The sequence below is a fragment of the Entelurus aequoreus genome, linkage group LG02 (genome assembly GCF_033978785.1).
Source record: "Entelurus aequoreus isolate RoL-2023_Sb linkage group LG02, RoL_Eaeq_v1.1, whole genome shotgun sequence".
In the NCBI taxonomy this organism is placed as follows: domain Eukaryota; kingdom Metazoa; phylum Chordata; class Actinopteri; order Syngnathiformes; family Syngnathidae; genus Entelurus; species Entelurus aequoreus.
This window is the reverse complement of record NC_084732.1, coordinates 7,162,173-7,185,913: the sequence shown is the minus strand read 5'-3', so window position 1 is coordinate 7,185,913 and position 23,741 is coordinate 7,162,173. Positions and strand designations below refer to the sequence as shown.

Here is a 23,741-nt window from a genome sequence, read left to right as displayed (position 1 = left end):
GGCAGCAATGTTAGCATTTCAACACATTATTGCTGCAATGTTAGCATTTCAACACATTATTACTGCAATGTTAGCATTTCACATATCTAGCACAGACTGCACCAGTTGTCAGCTAGCGATTAGCGCACTAGTCTCCAGCTAGCGATTAACACACTAGTTTCCATCTAGCAATTAGCACTCTAGATTTAAGCTAGCAATCATCACACTAGTTTCCAGATAGTTATTAGCAGCGCTATACTGTTGGATTGTGATAGTATTTAGCAAACTATTTGACAACTATTGCTTAGCACATTAGTTGCAAGCTAGCTATTAGCGTGCTAGTTGCGAGTTAGTGATTAACACACCAGTTTCCAGCTCGTGATTATTGCACTTGTTGCCAGAGATTAGCACACTAGTTGTCAACTACTAACTGACACACTAGTTTCTAACTAGCGACTAGCACACTAGTTGGCAGCATTTTTTTTAGTGCACTAGTGGTGAGCTAGCAATTAGCACACTAGTTTTCAGCTAGCGATTAACACAGTATTTGTCAGCCATCAATTAGCGCACTAGGTTCCACACTAATTGTCAGCTAGTGATTAACACACAAGTTTCCACCTAGCGATTAACACAGTATTTGTCAGCCATCAATTAGCGCACTAGGTTCCACACTAATTGTCAGCTAGTGATTAACACTCAAGTTTCCACCTAGCGATTAGCACACTAGTTGTCAGCTAGCGATTAACACAGTGATTGTCAGCTATCAATTAGCGCACTAGGTTCCATACTAATTGTCAGCTAGTGATTAACACACAAGTTTACACCTAGCGATTAGCACACTAGTTTGAAGCTAGCCATTCGCACACTAGTTGTCAGGTAACGATTAGCACACTAGTTGTCAGCTCGCCATTAGCACACTAGTTGTCAGCTTTAAATGAACACAATCGTTTTCAGCTAGCGATTGGCGCACTAGTTATCAGCTAGTGATTAGCACACTTGTTTTCAGCTAGCGATTAGAAAATTAGTTGTCAGTTAGTGATTAAACCACCAGTTTCCATCTAGCGATTAGCACATTTGTTGTGAGAAAGTTATTAACACACTAGTTTTTCATCTAGTGATTAGCGCACTGTGAACTAGCAGTTAGCAAACTATTTGAAAGTTATGGATTAGCACATTAGTTGCTAGCAAGCTACTAGCGCGCTAGTTGCAAGTTAGTGATTTACACACCAGTTTCCAGTTAGCGATTGTCGCACTGGTTGTCGGACAGCAATAGTGCACTGGTTGTCAACTAGCGATTAACACACTAGTTTCCAACTAGCGTTTAGGGCACTAGTTGCCTGCAAGAAATTAGTGCTATAGTTGTGTCAAAATATAATAAAAATAAACAATAACACAAAACTAAATAAAATGAAAAAATAAAATTTTCAAAAGTAAAAAAAACTAAATAAAATAAATAATAAAAATAAATAAAGAAAATAAAAATAAAGAAAATAAAACAAACAACATACAATAACAAATAAAATTAAACAAAATTAAACTAAATAAATAACTAAATAAAATAAAATAAAATACAATTTAAAAAAATATTAAAATAAAACTAAATAAAATTAAAATAAACAAATAAAATGAAAAATAAATACATAAATAAAATAAAAAATAAATAAATGTAATAAAATTAAATGAAATAAATGAAATAAATGAATAAAATAAATAAAATAAATAAAATAAATAAAATAAATAAAATAAAATAAGAACTAAATAAATAAATAAAATACAAAATAAATAAAATAAAATAAAATAAAATAAAATAAAATAAAATAAAATAAAATAAAATAAAACAAAGAAGACATTGTGGATGGAACACATTACAATAATTATGTGACTCTGTGCCTTAGTCCACCTCCAGTCACTCCACAGAAAGACTGGAGGCTACCAGAAATGTCTCTAAAGTCATATTTGGATACATCATATGAAATATGTAGAAATAGATGCCTGTTTGTCCTCCCACATGGATGTGATTCAAACAACATCATCCTCATTTTGATTGATTGATTGAGACTTTTATTAGTAGGTTGCACAGTGAAGTACATATTCCGTACAATTGACCACTAAATGGTAACACCCGAATAAGTTTTTCAACTTGTTTAAGTTGGGGTCCACTTAAATTGATTCATGATACAGATATATACTATCATATATACTATCATCATAATACAGTCATCACACAAGATAATCACATTGAATTATTTACATTATTTACAATCAGGAGTGTGGAGGGGGGGTGGGGTGGGGGGGGGGGGTGGGATATGGACATCAAGTAGTGGACATAGAGAGAGAGAGAGAGAGAGAGAGAGAGAGAGATCAGAAGGCATAAGAAAAATAATCTGCATTTGATTGTTTACATTTGATTATTAGCAATCCGGGGAGGGTGTTAGTTTAGGGTTGTAGCTGCCTGGAGGTGAACTTTTATAGCGGTTTTGAAGGAGGATAGAGATGCCCTTTCTTTTATACCTGTTGGGAGCGCATTCCACATTGATGTGGCATAGAAAGAGAATGAGTTAAGACCTTTGTTAGTTCGGAATCTGGGTTTAACGTGGTTAGTGGAGCACCCCCTGGTGTTGTGGTTATGGCGGTCATTTACGTTAAGGAAGTAGTTTGACATGTACTCATCATCATCATCATCATCATGCCGCACAAGTCCGCTGTCCAACTTTTTAATTTGGGTCTGTTTTTGCGACTGATTGCCAGCATATTAATTGACAGATATTAATTAACGTAGGAAGCGCCTTCTAAATCGGGCTTTGATTGGCTTCCTTTATCTGTCATTTCAATTCACAGGCAGCAGGACGTGACTTCCAAGCATGAAGACCAAACGCCGGCTGCTGGAATGTGGAACACTTTCTGTTTGAGCTTTAATAAACTCCCTTTTTATTTCATCTTCTGTCACATACCAGCTTATCGCTAGTGTGCTCATTTCTAGCTGACAGCGAGTGCGCTAGTCGCTAGCTGGTAACTAGTGAGACAATCGCTAGTTGACTACTAGTGTGCTAATCGCTGGCTGGCAACTAAAGCGCTTATTGCTATCTGGCAACTAGTGCGCTACTCACTAGTTGTCAACCAGTGCACTAATCACTAGCTGCCAACTAGTGTGCTGATTGCTAGATAGCCACTAAGGTGCCAATTACTAGCTGGTAACTGGTGCACTAATTGATGGTTGGCAACTAGCACACTAGTTGCAAGCTGGTAATGAGTGCGATAAACCCTAACCCTAACCCTAACCTCTAACTAACACAAACCCTTACCCTTATTCTGCATGGCCTTATTACACAGCAACCCTAACCCTAACCTCAACCCTAACCCTGACCCTAACCCTAACCCTAACCCCAACCCTAACCCTTATTCTGCATGGCCTTATTATACAACAACCCTAACCCTAACCCTCTAACCCTAACCCTAACCCTATGGGGAACATATTCACCATTAATTGGTTGCTTATTAACATGCAAATTAGTAACATATTGTCTCTTAATTAGTCATTATTAAGTACTTATTAATGCCTTATTCTGCATGGCCTTATTACACAACAACCCTAACCCTAACCTCAACCCTAACCCTAACCCTTATTCTGCATGGCCTTATTATACAACAACCCTAACCCTAACCCTCTAACCCTAACCCTAACCCTAACCCTAACCCTAACCCTTATTCTGCATGGCCTTATTACACAACAACCCTAACCCTAACCTCAACCCTAACCCTGAACCTAACCCTAACCCTGAACCCAACGCTAACCATAACCCTAACCCTATGGGGAACATATTCATCATTAATTGGTTTCTTATTAACATGCAAATTAGTAGCATATTTGGCTCTTAATTAGTCATTATTAAGTACGTATTAATGCCTTATTGTGCATGGCCTTGTTACACAACAACCCTAACCCTAACCCTAACCCTAACCCTAACCCTAACCCTAACCAACACAAACCCCAACCCTAACCCTAACCCTAATCCTAACCCTAACCCTTATTCTGCATGGCCTTATTACACAACAACCCTAACCCTAACCTCAACCCTAACCCTGAACCTAACCCTAACCCTGACCCCAACTCTAACCCTAACCCTATGGGGAACATATTCACCATAAATTGGTTGCTTATTAACATGCAAATTAGTAACATATTGGCTCTTAATTAGTCATTATTAAGTACTTATTAATGCCTTATTCTGCATGGCCTTATTATACAACAACCCTAACCCTAACCCTCTAACCCTAACCAACACAAACCCTAACCCTAACCCTAACCCTTATTCTGCATGGCCTTATTACACAACAACCCTAACGCTAACTTCAACCCTAACCCTGAACCTAACCCTAACCCTGATCCCAACCCTAACCATAACCCTAACCCTATGGGGAACATATTCACCATTAATTGGTTTCTTATTAACATGCAAATTAGTAACATATTGGCTCTTAATTAGTCATTATTAAGTACTTATTAATGCATTATTCTGCATGGCCTTATTATACAACAACCCTAACCCTAACCCCCTAACCCTAACCCTAAACCTAACCCTAACCCTAACCAACACAAACCCTAACCCTAATCCAAACCCTAACCCCAACCCTAACCCTAACCCTTATTCTGCATGGCCTTATAACACAACAACCCTAACACTAACCTCAACCCTAACCCTGAACCTAACCCTAACCCTGACCCCAACCCTAACCCTAACCCTAACCCTAACCCTATGGGGAACATATTCACCATTAATTAGTTGCTTATTAACATGCAAAATAGTAACATATTGGCTCTTAATTAGTCATTATTAAGTACTTATTAATGCCTTATTCTGCATGGCCTTATTATACAACAACACTAACCTTAACCCTCTAACCCTAACCATAACCCTAACCACACAAACCCTAACCCTAACCCTAACCCTAACCCAAACCTAACCCTAACCCTAACCCTAACCATAACCCTATGGGGAACATATTCACCATTAATTGGTTGCTTATTAGGGCTAACCCTAACCCTAACACTAAACCCACATGCAAATTAGTAACATATTGGCTCTTAATTAGTCATTATTAAGTACTTATTAATGCCTTATTCCGCATGGCCTTATTATACAACACTAACCCTAACCCTCTAACCCTAACCTCAAACCTAACCCTAACCCTAACCCTAACCCTAACCCTAACCCTAACCAACACAAACCCTAACCCTAACCCTAACCCTTATTCTGCATGGCCTTATTAGACAACAACCCTAACCCTAACCTCAACCCTAACCCATTTATGGTGAATATGTTAACCCTAACCCTAACCCTACAATATCACTAACCTTAACCCTCTAACCCTAACCCTAACCCTAATCAACACAAACCCTAACCCTTATTCTGCATGGCCTTATTAGACAACAACCCTAACCGTAACCTCAACCCTAACCCTGAACCTAACCCTAACCCTAACCCTGACCCCAACCCCAACCCTAACCCTAACCCTAACCCTAACCCTAACCCTAACCCTATGGGAAACATATTCACCATTAATTGGTTGCTTATTAACATGCAAATTAGTAACATATTGGCTCTTAATTAGTCATTATTAAGTACTTATTAATGCCTTATTCTGCATGGCCTTATTATACAACAACCCTAAACCTAACCCTAACCCTAACCTTAACCAACACAAACCCTAACCCTAACCTTAAACCTAACCTTAACCCTAACCCTTATTCTGCATGGCCTTATTACACAACAACCCTAACCGTAACCTCAACCCTAACCATGAACCTAACCCTAACCCTGACCCCAACCCTAACCCTAACCCTAACCCTATGGGGAACATATTCACCACTAATTGGTTGCTTATTAACATGCAAATTAGTAACATATTGGCTCTTAATTAGTCATTATTAAGTACTTATTAATGCCTTATTCTGCATGGCCTTATTATACAACAACACTAACCTTAACCCTAACCCTAACCCTAACCCTAACCCTAACCCTAACCCTAGCCCAAACCTAACCCTAACCCTAACCCTAACCATTATTCTGCATGGCCTTATTACACAACAACCCTAACCGTAACCTCAACCCTAACCATGAACCTAACCCTAACCCTGACCCCAACCCTAACCCTAACCCTAACCCTATGGGGAACATATTCACCACTAATTGGTTGCTTATTAACATGCAAATTAGTAACATATTGGCTCTTAATTAGTCATTATTAAGTACTTATTAATGCCTTATTCTGCATGGCCTTATTATACAACAACACTAACCTTAACCCTAACCCTAACCCTAACCCTAACCCTAACCCTAACCCTAACCCTAACCTCAACCCTAACCTCAACCCTAACCCTGAACCTAACCCTAACCCTAACCCTAACCCTAACCCTAACCCTAACCCTAACCCTGACCCCAACCCTAACCCTAACCCTAACCCAACCTAACCCTATGGGGAACATATTCACCATTAATTGGTTGCTTATTAACATGCAAATTAGTGACATATTGGCTCTTAATTAGTCATGATTAAGTACTTATTAATGCCTTATTCTGCATGGCCTTATTATATAACAACCCTAACCCTCTAACCCTAACCCTATTAGTCATTATTAAGTACTTATTAATGCCTTATTCTGCATGGCATTATTATGCAACAACCTAACCCTAGCCCCAACCCTAACCCTCTAATCCTAACCGTAACCCTTACCCTAAACCTAACCCTACACCTAACCCTAGCCCTAATCCTAGCCCCAACCCTGACCCTAATAATGCCTTATTCTGCATGGCCTTATTATACAACAACCCTAACCCTAACCCTGACCCCAACCCCTACCCTGACCCTATGGGGAACATATTCACCATTAATTAGTTGCTTATTAACATGCAAATTAGTAACATATTGGCTCTTAATTAGTCATGATTAAGTACTTATTAATGCCTTATTCTGCATGGCCTTATTATACAACAACCCTAACCCTCTAACCCTAACCCTAGCTTTAACCCCAACCCGCTAACCCTAACCCTAATCCTATTGGTTCTTTATTAGTCATTATTAAGTACTTATTAATGCCTTATTCTGCATGGCCTTATTATACAACAACCCTAATCCTAACCCCCTAACCCTAACCCTAACCACAACCCCAACCCTAACCCTAACCTTAACCCTAACCCTAACCATAACCCAACCCTAACCCTAACCCTATTAAGGCCTTATTCTGCATGGCCTTATCATACAACAACCCTAAAACTAACCTCAACCTCAACCCTAACCCCAACCCCAACCCTAACCCTAACCCCAACCCTGACCCTAACCAACGCTAACGCTAACCCTAACCCTAACCCTATGGGGAACATATTCACCATTAATTAGTTGCTTATTAAGATGCAAATTAGTAACATATTGGCTCTTAATTAGTCATTATTAAATACTTATTAATGGCTTATTTTGCATGGATTTATTATACAACAACCCTAACCCTAACCCTCTAACCCTAACCCTAACCCTAAACCTAATCCTATTGGTTCTTTATTAGTCATTATTAAGTACTTATTAATGCCTTATTCTGCATGGCCTTATTATAAAACAACCCTAACCTTAACCCTAACCCTAACCCTAACCCCAACCCTAACCCTAACCCTAACTCTCTAACCCTAACCCTCTAACCCTCTAATCCTCGTTCCTTTGAACCCTCTTACCCTAACCCTGACCCTATTGGTTCTTAATTAGTCATGATTAAGTACTTATTAATGCCTTATTCTGCATGGCCTTATTATACAACAACATTAACCCTCTAACCCTAAACCTATAGCCCTAACCCTAACCCTAACCCAAATCATATTGGTTCTTTATTAGTCATTATTAAGTACTTATGAATGCCTTATTCCACATGGCCTTATTATACAACATCCCTAACCCTAACCCCAACCCCAACCCCAACCCCAACCCTAACTCTCTAACCCTATCCCTCTAACCCTCTAACCCTCGAACCCTAACCCTGACCCTATTGGTTCTTAATTAGTCATTATCAAGGACTTATTAACGCCTTATTCTGCATGGCCTTATTATACAACAACCCTAACCCTCTAACCCTAAACCTCTAGCCCTAACCCCAGCCCTAACCCTAACCCTCTAACCCTAACCCTAACCCTAATCATATTGGTTCTTTATTAGTCATTATTAAGTACTTATGAATGCCTTATTCCACATGGCCTTATTATACAACATCCCTAACCTTAACCCCAACCCCAACCCCAACCCTAACCCTAACTCTCTAACCCTATCCCTCTAACCCTATAACCCTCGAACCCTAACCCTGACCCTATTGGTTCTTAATTAGTCATTATCAAGGACTTATTAACGCCTTATTCTGCATGGCTTTATTATACAACAACCCTAACCCTAACCCCTAACCCTAACCCTAACCCCAACCCCAAACCTAACCCTAACCCTAACTCTCTAACTCTCTAATCCTCGAACCTTTGAACCCTCTTACCCTAGCCCTGACCCTATTGGTTCTTAATTAGTCATGATTAAGTACTTATTAATGCCTTATTCTGCATGGCCTTATTATACAACAACCCTAACCCAAACCCCTAACCCTAACCCTAACCCCAACCCCAACCCCAACCCCAAACCTAACCCTAACCCTAACTCTCTAACCCTCTATTCCTTGAACCTTTGAACCCTCTTACCCTAACCCTGACCCTATTGGTTCTTAATTAGTCATGATTAAGTACTTATTAATACCTTATTCTGCATGGCCTTATTATACAACAACCCTAACCCTCTAACCCTAAACCTCTAGCCCTAACCCCAGCCCTAACCCCAACCCTAACCCTAACCCTAATCATATTGGTTCTTTATTAGTCATTATTAAGTACTTATGAATGCCTTATTCCACATGGCCTTATTATACAACATCCCTAACCCTAACCCCAACCCCAACCCTAACTCTCTAACCCTATCCTTCTAACCCTCTAACCCTCTAACCCTCGAACCCTAACCCTGACCCTATTGGTTCTTAATTAGTCATTATCAAGGACTTATTAACGCCTTATTCTGCATGGCTTTATTATACAACAACCCTAACCCTAACCCTAACCCCCTAACTCTAACCCTAACCCTAAACCTAATCCTATTGGTACTTTATTAGTCATTATTAGGTACTTATTAATGCCTTATTCTGCATTGCCTTATTATACAACAACCCTAAACCTAACCTTAATCCCAACCCCGACCCTCTCACCCTAACCCTAACCCCAACGTCAACCTCAACCCTAACCCTAACCACAACCCTAACCCTAACCCCAACCCTAACCCTAACCAAATAACTCTAAATGAAGTCTTTGTTACTTACAATATGTTCCGCATACTAAAGTGTTAAAAACAGATTTATTCAGTAGGGAACGGATTTATATTTTTTTTTGCAAAGCACTCTGCTGAAAATGATGGAAAGCGCCACTCCACATGGCATTTTTACGATGTGGTCAAAGCTGGAATCGCCGCCTAATTCGTCACGCTTCACGTGTCAGGTCAATAGCGAAACTATCGTGATACAGTCCTCAGCCGTATCGTGTCCAGCCGTAATTGGACGGTGCGGCACAGAGTCCAGGCGGCGCCGATAAAGGAGGCGGGCGACGCGGACTTCCTTTGTCCGTCGTGTCAGGACGAGTCCTGCGGGCGGGTCGCCTCAAAGGCCGCGCAATTTGCGCCGCAAATGTCAAGGCCCCCCCCCGAAAAGACAGGACGGCGAGCAGAGACAAAAGGCTGAGGTTGAAAGACGGCGGCCATGTTTAAGGTGGCGGTGCGAGGACACAATGCGTCAGCTGACACTTTTGTCCTGCTGGAATATGCAGCAGATAAACAGCAGCATTAATCATTGATTAAAACATGTTTTCTTTGCCGCGCGGGAGGAAATTGGATTGTGCCCCGTGGCACGGCGGCAGCATCAGATTGTGGGCCGCACGGGCGCCGCTCTTATCTTAGCGCCGGGGCAGGGCCACGGAAAAAAACAAAACGAAAAGAAAAAAAAAGACATATTGCGGGAGACTCTCGCTGGATTTCAGCTTCGAATGTGCGTCACACACACACGCACACACACACACACACACACACACACACACACACACACACACACACACACACACACACACACGCACACACACACACACACACACACATTCATGTAGTCCTTACCTTATTCAGACCTCCGAAAAAATGGCTCCCTCTTTAGGACCCGCCCTTTCTAGATATATAAAGATGTGTATTTACAACATGACTAATATATACATACTATGCAAATATAGAAAAGCTTGTTGTGAAAAAGGATTTGGAATTTCACAAGAAAAAGGTCACAATTTCACAAGAAAAAGGTAGAATTTTGGCAGTATTATAATAAAAGTCGTCATTTTACTCAATGCAAGTCAGAATGTTACAAGAAAAACTGAACATTTGTGCAATATTAAGATAAAAGTTGGAAAACACGTGCATGTCACTTATGAACACGTGCATGTCACTTATGAACATGTGCATATCACTTATGAACATGTGCATATCACTTATGAACATGTGCATGTCACTTATGAACACGTGCATGTCACTTATGAACACGTACATGTCACTTATGAACACGTGCATGTCACTTATGAACACGTACATGTCACTTATGAACATGTGCATGTCACTTATGAACATGTGCATGTCACTTATGAACACGTACATTTCACTTATGAACATGTGCATGTCACTTATGAACATGTGCATGTCACTTATGAACACGTACATTTCACTTATGAACATGTGCATGTCACTTATGAACATGTGCATGTCACTTATGAACACGTACATTTCACTTATGAACATGTGCATGTCACTTATGAACATGTGCATGTCACTTATGAACACGTCCATGTCACTAATAAACACATGCATGTCACTTATGAACATGTGCATGTCACTTATGAACACGTACATTTCACTTATGAACATGTGCATGTCACTTATGAACACGTGCATGTCACTAATACACACGTGCATGTCACTTATGAACATGTGCATGTCACTTATGAACACGTGCATGTCACTTATGAACACATGCATGTCACTCATACGCATGTGCATGTCACTAATACACACGTGCATGTCACTAATACACACGTGCATGTCACTTATGAACATGTGCATGTCACTTATGAACACGTGCATGTCACTTATGAACACGTGCATGTCACTCATACGCATGTGCATGTCACTAATAAACATGTGCATGTCACTTGTGAACATGTGCAAGTCTCTTATGAACATGTGCATGTCACTTATGAACACATGCATGTCACTAATACACACGTGCATGTCACTAACAAACACGTGCATGTCACTTATGAACACGTACATTTCACTTATGAACATGTGCATGTCACTTATGAACACGTACATTTCACTTATGAACATGTGCATGTCACTTGTGAACATGTGCAAGTCTCTTATGAACATGTGCATGTCACTTATGAACACATGCATGTCACTAATACACACGTGCATGTCACTTATGAACATGTGCAAGTCACTTATGAACACGTCCATGTCACTTATGAACACATGTATGTCACTTATGAACATGTGCATGTCACTTATGAACACGTGCATGTCACTTATGAACACATGCATGTCACTCATACGCATGTACATGTCACTAATACACACGTGCATGTCACTAATAAACATGTGCATGTCACTTGTGAACATGTGCAAGTCTCTTATGAACACGTGCATGTCACTTATGAACACGTGCATGTCACTCATACGCATGTGCATGTCACTAATAAACATGTGCATGTCACTTGTGAACATGTGCATGTCACTTATGAACACATGCATGTCACTAATACACACGTGCATGTCACTAACGAACACGTGCATGTCACTTATGAACACGTCCATGTCACTAATAAACACATGCATGTCACTTATGAACATGTGCATGTCACTTATGAACACGCACATGTCACTTATGAACACACACATGTCACTTATGAACACGTGCATGCCACTTATGATCAGGTGCATGTCACTTATAAACACGCGAATGTCACTTATGAACACACGCATGTCACTTATGAACACATGTATGTCACTTATGAACATGTGCATGTCACTTATGAACAGGTAGCATATCACTTATGAACACGCACATGTCACTTATGAACACACACATGTCGCTTATGAACACGTGCATGCCACTTATGAACACGCGAATGTCACTTATGAACACACGCATGTCACTTATGAACATGCGCATGTCACTTATGAACACGCACGTGTCACTTATGAACAAGTGCATGTCACTTATGAACACATGCATGTCACTCATACGCATGTGCATGTCACTAATACACACGTGCATGTCACTAATACACACGTGCATGTCACTTATGAACATGTGCATGTCACTTATGAACACGTGCATGTCACTTATGAACACGTGCATGTCACTCATACGCATGTGCATGTCACTAATAAACATGTGCATGTCACTTGTGAACATGTGCAAGTCTCTTATGAACATGTGCATGTCACTTATGAACACATGCATGTCACTAATACACACGTGCATGTCACTAACAAACACGTGCATGTCACTTATGAACACGTACATTTCACTTATGAACATGTGCATGTCACTTATGAACACGTACATTTCACTTATGAACATGTGCATGTCACTTGTGAACATGTGCAAGTCTCTTATGAACATGTGCATGTCACTTATGAACACATGCATGTCACTAATACACACGTGCATGTCACTTATGAACATGTGCAAGTCACTTATGAACACGTCCATGTCACTTATGAACACATGTATGTCACTTATGAACATGTGCATGTCACTTATGAACACGTGCATGTCACTTATGAACACATGCATGTCACTCATACGCATGTACATGTCACTAATACACACGTGCATGTCACTAATAAACATGTGCATGTCACTTGTGAACATGTGCAAGTCTCTTATGAACACGTGCATGTCACTTATGAACACGTGCATGTCACTCATACGCATGTGCATGTCACTAATAAACATGTGCATGTCACTTGTGAACATGTGCATGTCACTTATGAACACATGCATGTCACTAATACACACGTGCATGTCACTAACGAACACGTGCATGTCACTTATGAACACGTCCATGTCACTAATAAACACATGCATGTCACTTATGAACATGTGCATGTCACTTATGAACACGCACATGTCACTTATGAACACACACATGTCACTTATGAACACGTGCATGCCACTTATGATCAGGTGCATGTCACTTATAAACACGCGAATGTCACTTATGAACACACGCATGTCACTTATGAACACATGTATGTCACTTATGAACATGTGCATGTCACTTATGAACAGGTAGCATATCACTTATGAACACGCACATGTCACTTATGAACACACACATGTCGCTTATGAACACGTGCATGCCACTTATGAACACGCGAATGTCACTTATGAACACACGCATGTCACTTATGAACATGCGCATGTCACTTATGAACACGCACGTGTCACTTATGAACAAGTGCATGTCACTTATGAACACGTACACAACAATGTTGTAATAGCATTGGAGAGCAAACTAGCAAATTAGTCAGCATTAAAAACGCTGATGGTAAACAACAGTACAAACCTAACACTTTTAGCGTAGCGTCATTTTAGATAAAGTTGCTGCGTTTTTGAGGAGTTCATTAGGAGAAAAAAAAACTACCTACGGCGGTTGCCTACAGCCACACGTGCGCACTAGAATAGTCTTAAAGGAGCTCATGCAAAGATTCATTCGTGCAGACTAACCAAACATGTCGTCGGAGAGAAAAATGTTGCCGTAAAAATATCGAAAGAAGAACACGTGTAAGGATGTGTGCGTGTGTGTGTGTGTGTGTGCGTGTGTGTGTGTGTGTGTGTGTGTGTGTGTGTGTGTGTGTGTGTGTGTGTGTGTGTGTGTGTGTGTGTGTGTGTGTGTGTGTGTGTGTGTGTGAGTTTGCATATAAATCGAATGGATTCAAACTCTCTCATGACCCAGAAAGTGCTGCATATCGCCAAGGAGGTGCTTTTAAATCAGAACTCGGTCTCCCTCGAGACGGTTAACACACACGCACACGTACACACACACACACACACACGTGTACACACACACACACACACACATACACGTACACACACACACACACGTTAATGTACACAGATATAAGAGTTGGACATAAAGCAATGCACGTGATGCGACGTCACTCGAGGTCAATTAGCACACAGGATGTTGAGCGGGGGAGTCGGTCGCCATGGAGACGGAGGAAACAATCTCACTTCATGTTTAGCCTCTGTTTGCCAGCGAAGAACGAGGAGAAGAGATAAAACATTCCCCTGGGAGAGTTACACTGCTCTTGTTGTGCCTCTTTTTGGAACACACCACAAACAAAGAGAGAAAAGGCTGAGTTTTAATCGCACGTTTGATGTTGGTTGGGAAAAACACTCCATAAAACTCGAGGTTTTCCATCAAAATCACAGAAGTGAAAGTTTTAGAGTTTGCGACTTTTTACCGCACACCTGCTTCAGATTAAGATGCAAGATGGAGATGTCAACATGGATGCAATTAGTGCCGTCATTATTAAAAATAATACAAAATGAGTACATGGTCATTATTACAAATAATAGAACATTAATACGTCGTCATTATTAAAAATAATACAAAATTAATACATGGTCATTATTAGAAATAATACAAAATTAATGTAGACATTATTACAAATATTACAAAATTAATACGTCGTCATTATTAAAAATAATACACAATTAATACGTCGTTATTATTAAAAATTATACAAAATTAATACATGGTCATTATTAGAAATAATACAAAATTAATGTAGTCATTATTACAAATATTACAAAATTAATACGTCGTCATTATTAAAAATAATACAAAATTAATACGTCGTCATTATTAAAAATAATACAAAATTAATACATGGTCATTATTAGAAATAATACAAAATTAATGTAGTCATTATTACAAATATTACAAAATTAATACGTCGTCATTATTAAAATAAATACAAAATTAATACATGGCCATTATTACAAAAAATACAAAATTAATACGTCGTCATTATTAGAAATAATACAAAATTAATACATGGTCATTATTAGAAATAATACAAAATTAATGTCGTCATTATTACAAATAATACAAAATTAATGCGTCGTTATTATTGAAAATAATACAAAATTAATATGTCGTTATTATTAACAATTATACAAAATTAATACATCGTCATTATTATAAATAATACAAAATTAACATGTCGTCATTATTAGAAATAATACAAAATTAATACATCGTCATTATTAAAAATAATACAAAATTAATACGTCGTCATTATTAAAAATAATACAAAATTAATACATGGTCATTATTAGAAATAATACAAAATTAATGTCGTCATCATTACAAATAATACAAAATTAACACGTCGTCATTATTAAAAATAATACAAAATTAATACATGGCCATTATTACAAATAATACAAAATTAATACGTCGTCATTATTAAAAATAATACAAAATTAGTACATGGTCATTATTATAAATAATACAAAATTAATGTCGTCATTATTAGAAATAATACAAAATTAATATCGTCATCATTACAAATAATACAAAATTAATACGTCGTCATTATTAAAAATAATACAAAATTAATACATGGTCATTATTAGAAATAATACAAAATTAATGTCGTCATTATTAGAAATAATACAAAATTAATACATGGTCATTGTTAAAAATAATACAAAATTAATACGTCGTTATTATTAAAAATAATACAAAATTAATACGTCGTTATTATTAAAAATTATACAAAATTAATACATCGTCATTATTATAAATAATACAAAATTAATATGTCGTCATTATTAAAAATAATACAAAATTAATACATCGTCATTATTAAAAATAATACAAAATTAATACGTCGTCATTATTAAAAATAATACAAAATTAATACATGGTCATTATTAGCAATAATAGAAAATTAATGTCGTCAACATTACAAATAATACAAACTTAATACGTCGTCATTATTAAAAATAATACAAAATTAATACATGGCCATTATTACAAATAATACAAAATTAATACGTCGTCATTATTAAAAATAATACAAAATTAATACATGGTCATTATTAGAAATAATACAAAATGAATGTCGTCATTATTACAAATAATACAAAATTAATACGTCGTTATTATTAAAAATAATACAAAATTAATACGTCGTTATTATTAAAAATTATACAAAATTAATACATTGTCATTATTATAAATAATACAAAATTAATATGTCGTCATTATTAAAAATAATACAAAATTAATACATCGTCATTATTAAAAATAATACAAAATTAATACGTCGTCATTATTAAAAATAATACAAAATTAATACATGGTCATTATTAGAAATAATACAAAATTAATGTCGTCATCATTACAAATAATACAAAATTAATACGTCGTCATTATTAAAATAAATACAAAATTAATACATGGCCATTATTACAAAAAATACAAAATTAATACGTCGTCATTATTAGAAATAATACAAAATTAATACATGGTCATTATTAGAAATAATACAAAATTAATGTCGTCATTATTACAAATAATACAAAATTAATACGTCGTTATTATTGAAAATAATACAAAATTAATATGTCGTTATTATTAAAAATTATACAAAATTAATACATCGTCATTATTATAAATAATACAAAATTAACATGTCGTCATTATTAGAAATAATACAAAATTAATACATCGTCATTATTAAAAATAATACAAAATTAATACGTCGTCATTATTAAAAATAATACAAAATTAATACATGGTCATTATTAGAAAAAATACAAAATGAATGTCGTCATCATTACAAATAATACAAAATTAATACGTCGTCATTATTAAAAATAATACAAAATGAATACATGGCCATTATTACAAAAAATACAAAATTAATACGTCGTCATTATTAAAAATAATACAAAATTAATACATGGTCATTATCAGAAATAATACAAAATTAATGTCGTCATTATTACAAATAATACAAAATTAATACATGGTCATTATTAGAAATGATACAAAATTAATGTCGTCATTATTACAAATAATACAAAATTAATACGTCGTTATTATTTAAAATAATACAAAATTAATACGTCGTTATTATTAAAAATTATACAAAATTAATACATCGTAATTATTATAAATAATACAAAATTAATATGTCGTCATTATTAAAAATAATACAAAATTAGTACATGGTCATTATTAGAAATAATACAAAATTAATGTCGTCATTATTAGAAATAATACAAAATTAATATGTCGTCATTATTACAAATAATACAAAATTAATATGTTGTCATTATTAAAAATAATACAAAATTAATACATGGTCATTATTAGAAATAATACAAAATTAATGTCGTCATTATTACCAATGATACAAAATTAATACGTCGTCATTATTAAAAATAATACAAAATAATACATTGTCTTTATTAAAAATAATACAAAATTAATACGTCGTTATTATTAAAACAATACAAAATTAATATGTTGTCATTATTAAAAATAATACAAAATCAATACATCGTCAACGTGTTACAACAGCGTGGCTTCGTTGTAAAAGAGTGCGGGTACTAGACCGGCCTGCCTGTAGTCCAGACCTGTCTCAAGTACATCAAGCAAGAATGGGAAAGAATTCCACCTGAAAAGCTTCAAAAATGTGTCTCCTCAGTTCCCAAACGTTTACTGAGTGTTGTTAAAAGGAAAGGCCATGTAACACAGTGGTAAAAATGCCTCTGTGACAACTTTTTTGCAATGTGTTGCTGCCATTAAATTCTAAGTTAATGATTATTTGCAAAAAAAAATGTATGTTTCTCAGTTGGAACGTTAAGTATCTTGTCTTTGCAGTCTATTCAATTAAATATAAGTTGAAAAGGATTTGCAAATAATTGTATTCTCTTTTTATTTACCATTTACACAACGTGCCAACTTCTCTGGTGTTGGGTTTTGTACTATAATAAATAATATTTACGCACATTTTTATGGAAACATTTATTTTGTATTTTTTGAAAATCCAGTCTGATCTTCCGGACTGGCTAATGAAAGAAAATATGTTGGGGGGGGAAACATATTTCTCCCTGGTGGGTGTGAAGCAGACACAAAGCACAACGCCCCCCCCGGCGGTAGATTTTCAGAATAAGAGCGTCGTCAATAATGTGGGCGCCTCAAAACAAAAAAAAGACGACACGCACATTCTCCAGCAAGAGAGAAAATATGATTGATATGCAGAAGGTAAAAAAAAAAAAAAAATACCGCAACATGTGCGGGGAGCGTGCGTAATCGCGACATCCTGATGCCATCTGCTTCCGCCCGATCATCGCCGACCATCAGGTGTCTGCGACTGCTTGACATGGTGCCTTCTGATGTACGTTTCAACTTACACACACACACACACACACACACATGGTCTCATTACGGAGCGGCGAGGTGTCACGGAGACCGGGCAGATAAAAAAAAAATGCGCTGACCCACATGAGCGTGACCTGTAAAATTGACATAATGTGCCGCCTTTGAGGGTCCAGTAATGACCCCTCATCGCCCGGTGACACTCGCTCCGTCTTCATTTCACACCCTCTTAGCGCCGCACAGATGACTTTGGCATTTCACTAACAGCCTCCGAAGGCTTTCGCAAGGCACCAGCCACGCAGGGGAGAAATGGCGGGCAAAGGTGCAGAAATGGCGGGATGAAAAAAAAAAAAGAAAAAAAGTGTGATAAAACTAGAGATGCCCGATAAAGGCTTTTTTGCCGATATCCGATATTCCTCTTTATTACCGATATCAACCGATATATACAGTCGTGGACTTAACACATTATTATGCCTAGAGATGCCGATAAATGCGTTAAAATGTAATATCGGAAAATATCGGTATCGTTTTTTTTTTTATTATCAGTATCGTTTTTTTTTTTTTTTTATTAAATCCACATAAAAAACACAAGATACACGTACAATTAGTGCACCAACCCAAAAAACCTCCCTCTTCATTCACACAAAAGGGTTGTTTCTTTCTGTTATTAATATTGTGGTTCCTACATTATATATCAATATATATCAATACAGTCTGCAAGGGATACAGTCCGTAAGCACACATGATTGTGCGTGCTGCTGCTCCACTAATAGTACTAACCTTTAACAGTTAATTTTACAAATTTTCATTAATTACTAGTTTCTATGTAACTGTTTTTATATTGTTTTACTTTCTTTTTTATTCAAGAATATGTTTTTAATAGGGATGTCGGCCGATAAATGCGTTAAAATGTAATATCGGAAATTATCGGTATCGTTTTTTTAATTATCAGTATCGTTTTATTTTTTATTTTTTATTTTTTTATTAAATCAACATAAAAAACACAAGATACATTTACAATTAATGCACCAACCCAAAAAACCTCCCTCCTCATTCACACAAAAGGGTTGTTTCCTTCTGTTATTAATATTCTGGTTCCTACATCAATATATATCAATACAGTCTGCAAGGGATACAGTCCGTAAGCACACATGATTGTGCGTGCTGCTGGTCCACTAATAGTACTAACCTTTAACAGTTAATTTTACAAATTTTCATTAATTACTAGTTTCTATTTAACTGTTTTTATATTGTTTTACTTTATTTTTTATTCAAGAAGATGTTTTTAATAGGGATGTCCGATAATATCGGCCTGCCGATATTATCGGCCGATAAATGCGTTAAAATGTAATATAGGAAATTATCGGTATCGGTTTTTTTATTATCAGTATCGGGTTTTTTTTGTTTTTAAAAAAAAAATTAAATCAACATAAAAAACACAAGATACATTTACAATTAATGCACCAACCCAAAAAACCTCCCTCCTCATTCACACAAAAGGGTTGTTTCTTTCTGTTATTAATATTCTGGTTCCTACATTATATATCAATATATATCAATACAGTCTGCAAGGGATACAGTCCGTAAGCACACATGATTGTGCGTGCTGCTGCTCCACTAATAGTACTAACCTTTAACAGTTAATTTTACACATTTTCATTAATTACTAGTTTGTATTTAACTGTTTTTATATTGTTTTACTTTCTTTTTTATTCAAGATGTTTTTAATAGGGATGTCCGATAATATCGGCCTGCCGATATTATCGGCCGATAAATGCGTTAAAATGTAATATCGGAAATTATCGGTATCGTTTTTTTTATTATCAGTATCGTTTTTTATTTTTATTTTTTAAAATTTTTTTTTTATTAAATCCACATAAAAAACACAAGATACACTTACAATTAATGCACCAACTCAAAAAACCTCCCTCCCCCATTCACACTCATTCACACAAAAGGGTTGTTTCTTTCTGTTATTAATATTCTGGTTCCTACATTATATATCAATATATATCAATACAGTCTGCAAGGGATACAGTCCGTAAGCACACATGATTGTGCGTGCTGCTGCTCCACTAATAGTACTAACCTTTAACAGTTAATTTTACTCATTTTCATTAATTACTAGTTTCTATTTAACTGTTTTTATATTGTTTTACTTTCTTTTTTATTCAAGAAGATGTTTTTAATAGGGATGTCCGATAATATCGGCCTGCCGATATTATCGGCCGATAAATGCGTTAAAATGTAATATCGGAAATTATCGGTATCGTTTTTTTTATTATCGGTATCATTTTTTTTTTGTTTTTTTTTAATTAAATCAACATAAAAAACACAAGATACATTTACAATTAATGCACCAACCCAAAAAACCTCCCTCCTCATTCACACAAAAGGGTTGTTTCTTTCTGTTATTAATATTCTGGTTCCTACATTATACATCAATATATATCAATACAGTCTGCAAGGGATACAGTCCGTAAGCACACATGATTGTGCGTGCTGCTGCTCCACTAATAGTACTAACCTTTAACAGTTAATTTGACAAATTTTCATTAATTACTAGTTTCTATGTAACTGTTTTTATATTGTTTTACTTTCTTTTTTATTCAAGAAAATGTTTTTAATTTATTTATCTTATTTTATTTTATAATTTTTTTTTAAAAGTACCTTATCTTCACCATACCTGGTTGTCCAAATTAGACATAATAATGTGCTAATTCCACGACTGTATATATCGGTTGATATCGGTATCGGTCGATATCGGTATTGGTAATTAAAGAGTTGGACAATATCGGCATATCGGATATCGGCAAAAAGCCATTATCGGACATCCCTATTTACAAAAATAACTAAAACAATTCATACGCATTAAACTGTCCCACGTCTGACGTCTGTAGGAGTGTTTTCATGCATATTTGTACGCGCTATTGTCACGTAATAAAGCCAGCAATGTTATCTGCGTTGCTACTAGTATGGATTCTTCATTCATCACTCCAAGCAAAGTTTCACAATACAACCAAAACAATTCATGCTTATTACACCGTCCCATGTGTGACGTCTGTGGGAGTGTTTTCGTGCATAGTTGTACGCGCTATTGTCACGTAATAAAGTTTGCATTGCTAGCATTAGCTAACATGTGTACACGTGTCTGTGTTAGCATTATTAGCTTGCAATGGCCTTCTTTTTGTGTTGTTTAAGTTTCACAAATTCCTCAGTAAATTCACCAAAGCGTCACCGTGGAGTTATTGAGTCTGTTTGGCCCATGTGGGTCCATGACGATGGCTTCTGTTTTGCTTGATCAGCCGTTTTACTGCCCTGTTACGGACACCGTTTGGAAACAATTAAGGTATGTAAATAAATTTATAAAATATTTCCGTGTAAATAACTCATTTCACAACGTTTATATCTGCGGTGCGGCTAATGTAAGGGAAACATTTTCACTTTTGGTAAAATTTTGTGGGTGCGGGTGCGGGTTCTGTAGTCTGGAAAATACGGCACATGGTATGTAAAATATGTATTCGTTTGAATCTGTTTGACTCAAATTTGTTGATGAAAACTTTAACCAAGATGCACGTTACTATCAAACAGCTGGTGTGCATTCATTTCAACACTTGCAGTATGAACACTTTATAGGGCGCAACACAAAATAAAACACACCACAAACTGTAAAGTACTGCTAACTGTCATTGCAACACTTACAGTATCAACACTTTCTAGGGTGCAACACGAAATAAAACACACCATAAACTGTAAAGTACTGCCATCTAACTGTCATTGCAATACTTACAGTATCAACACTTTCTAGGGTGCAACACGAAATAAAACACACCATACACTGTAAAGTACTGCCATCTGACTGTCATTGCAACACTTACAGTATCAACACTTTCTAGGGTGCAACACGAAATAAAACACACCATAAACTGTAAAGTACTGCCATCTAACTGTCATTGCAATACTTACAGTATCAACACTTTCTAGGGTGCAACACGAAATACAACACACCATAAACTGTAAAGTACTGCCATCTGACTGTCATTGCAACACTTACAGTATCAACACTTTCTAGGGTGCAACACAAAATAAAACACACCACAAACTGTAAAGTACTGCCATATAACTGTCATTGCAATACTTACAGTATCAACACTTTTTAGGGTGCAACAAGAAATACAACACACCATAAACTGTAAAGTACTGCCATATAACTGTCATTGCAATACTTACAGTATCAACACTTTCTAGGGTGCAACAAGAAATAAAACACACCATAAACTGTAAAGTACTGCCATCTGACTGTCATTGAAATACTTACAGTATCAACACTTTCTAGGGTGCAACAAGAAATACAACACACCACAAACTGTAAAGTACTGCCATCTGACTGTCATTGCAATACTTACAGTATCAACACTTCCTAGGGTGCAACAAGAAATAAAACACACCCTAAACTGTAAAGTACTACCATCTGACTGTCATTGCAACACTTACAGTATCAACACTTTCTAGGGTGCAACACAAAATAAAACACACCACAAACTGTAAAGTACTGCCATATAACTGTCATTGCAATACTTACAGTATCAACACTTTCTAGGGTGCAACAAGAAATACAACACACCATACACTGTAAACTACTGCCATCTGACTGTCATTGCAATACTTACAGTATCAACACTTTCTAGGGTGCAACAAAAAATACAACACACCATACACTGTAAAGTACTGCCATCTAACTGTCATTGCAATACTTACAGTATCAACACTTTCTAGGGTGCAACAAGAAATACAACACACCATAAACTGTAAAGTACTGCCATCTGACTGTCATTGCAATACTTACAGTATCAACACTTTCTAGGGTGCAACACAAAATAAAACACACCACAAACTGTAAAGTACTGCCATATAACTGTCATTGCAATACTTACAGTATCAACACTTCCTAGGGTGCAACAAGAAATACAACACACCATACACTGTAAAGTACTGCCATCTGACTGTCATTGGAATACTTACAGTATCAACACTTTCTAGGGTGCAACACGAAATAAAACACACCATAAACTGTAAAGTACTGCCATCTGACTGTCATTGCAATACTTACAGTATCAACACTTTTTAGGGTGCAACAGAAAATAAAACACACCATACACTGTAAAGTACTGCCATCTGACTGTCATTGCAACACTT

General features: G+C 36.3%; 1 protein-coding gene across 1 annotated transcript in view; it reads left to right on the top strand.

Moving 5' to 3' along the window:
* LOC133665325 (phosphorylase b kinase regulatory subunit beta-like) overlaps nt 1–23,741 on the top strand; it is a 151,419-nt gene that overhangs the window by 71,585 nt on the left and 56,093 nt on the right. Inside the window, exon 12 of the mRNA XM_062070594.1 lies at nt 9,564–9,723. Within this exon, the coding sequence (XP_061926578.1) occupies nt 9,564–9,723 (160 nt within the window). The remainder of the gene's footprint in view (nt 1–9,563; nt 9,724–23,741) is intronic.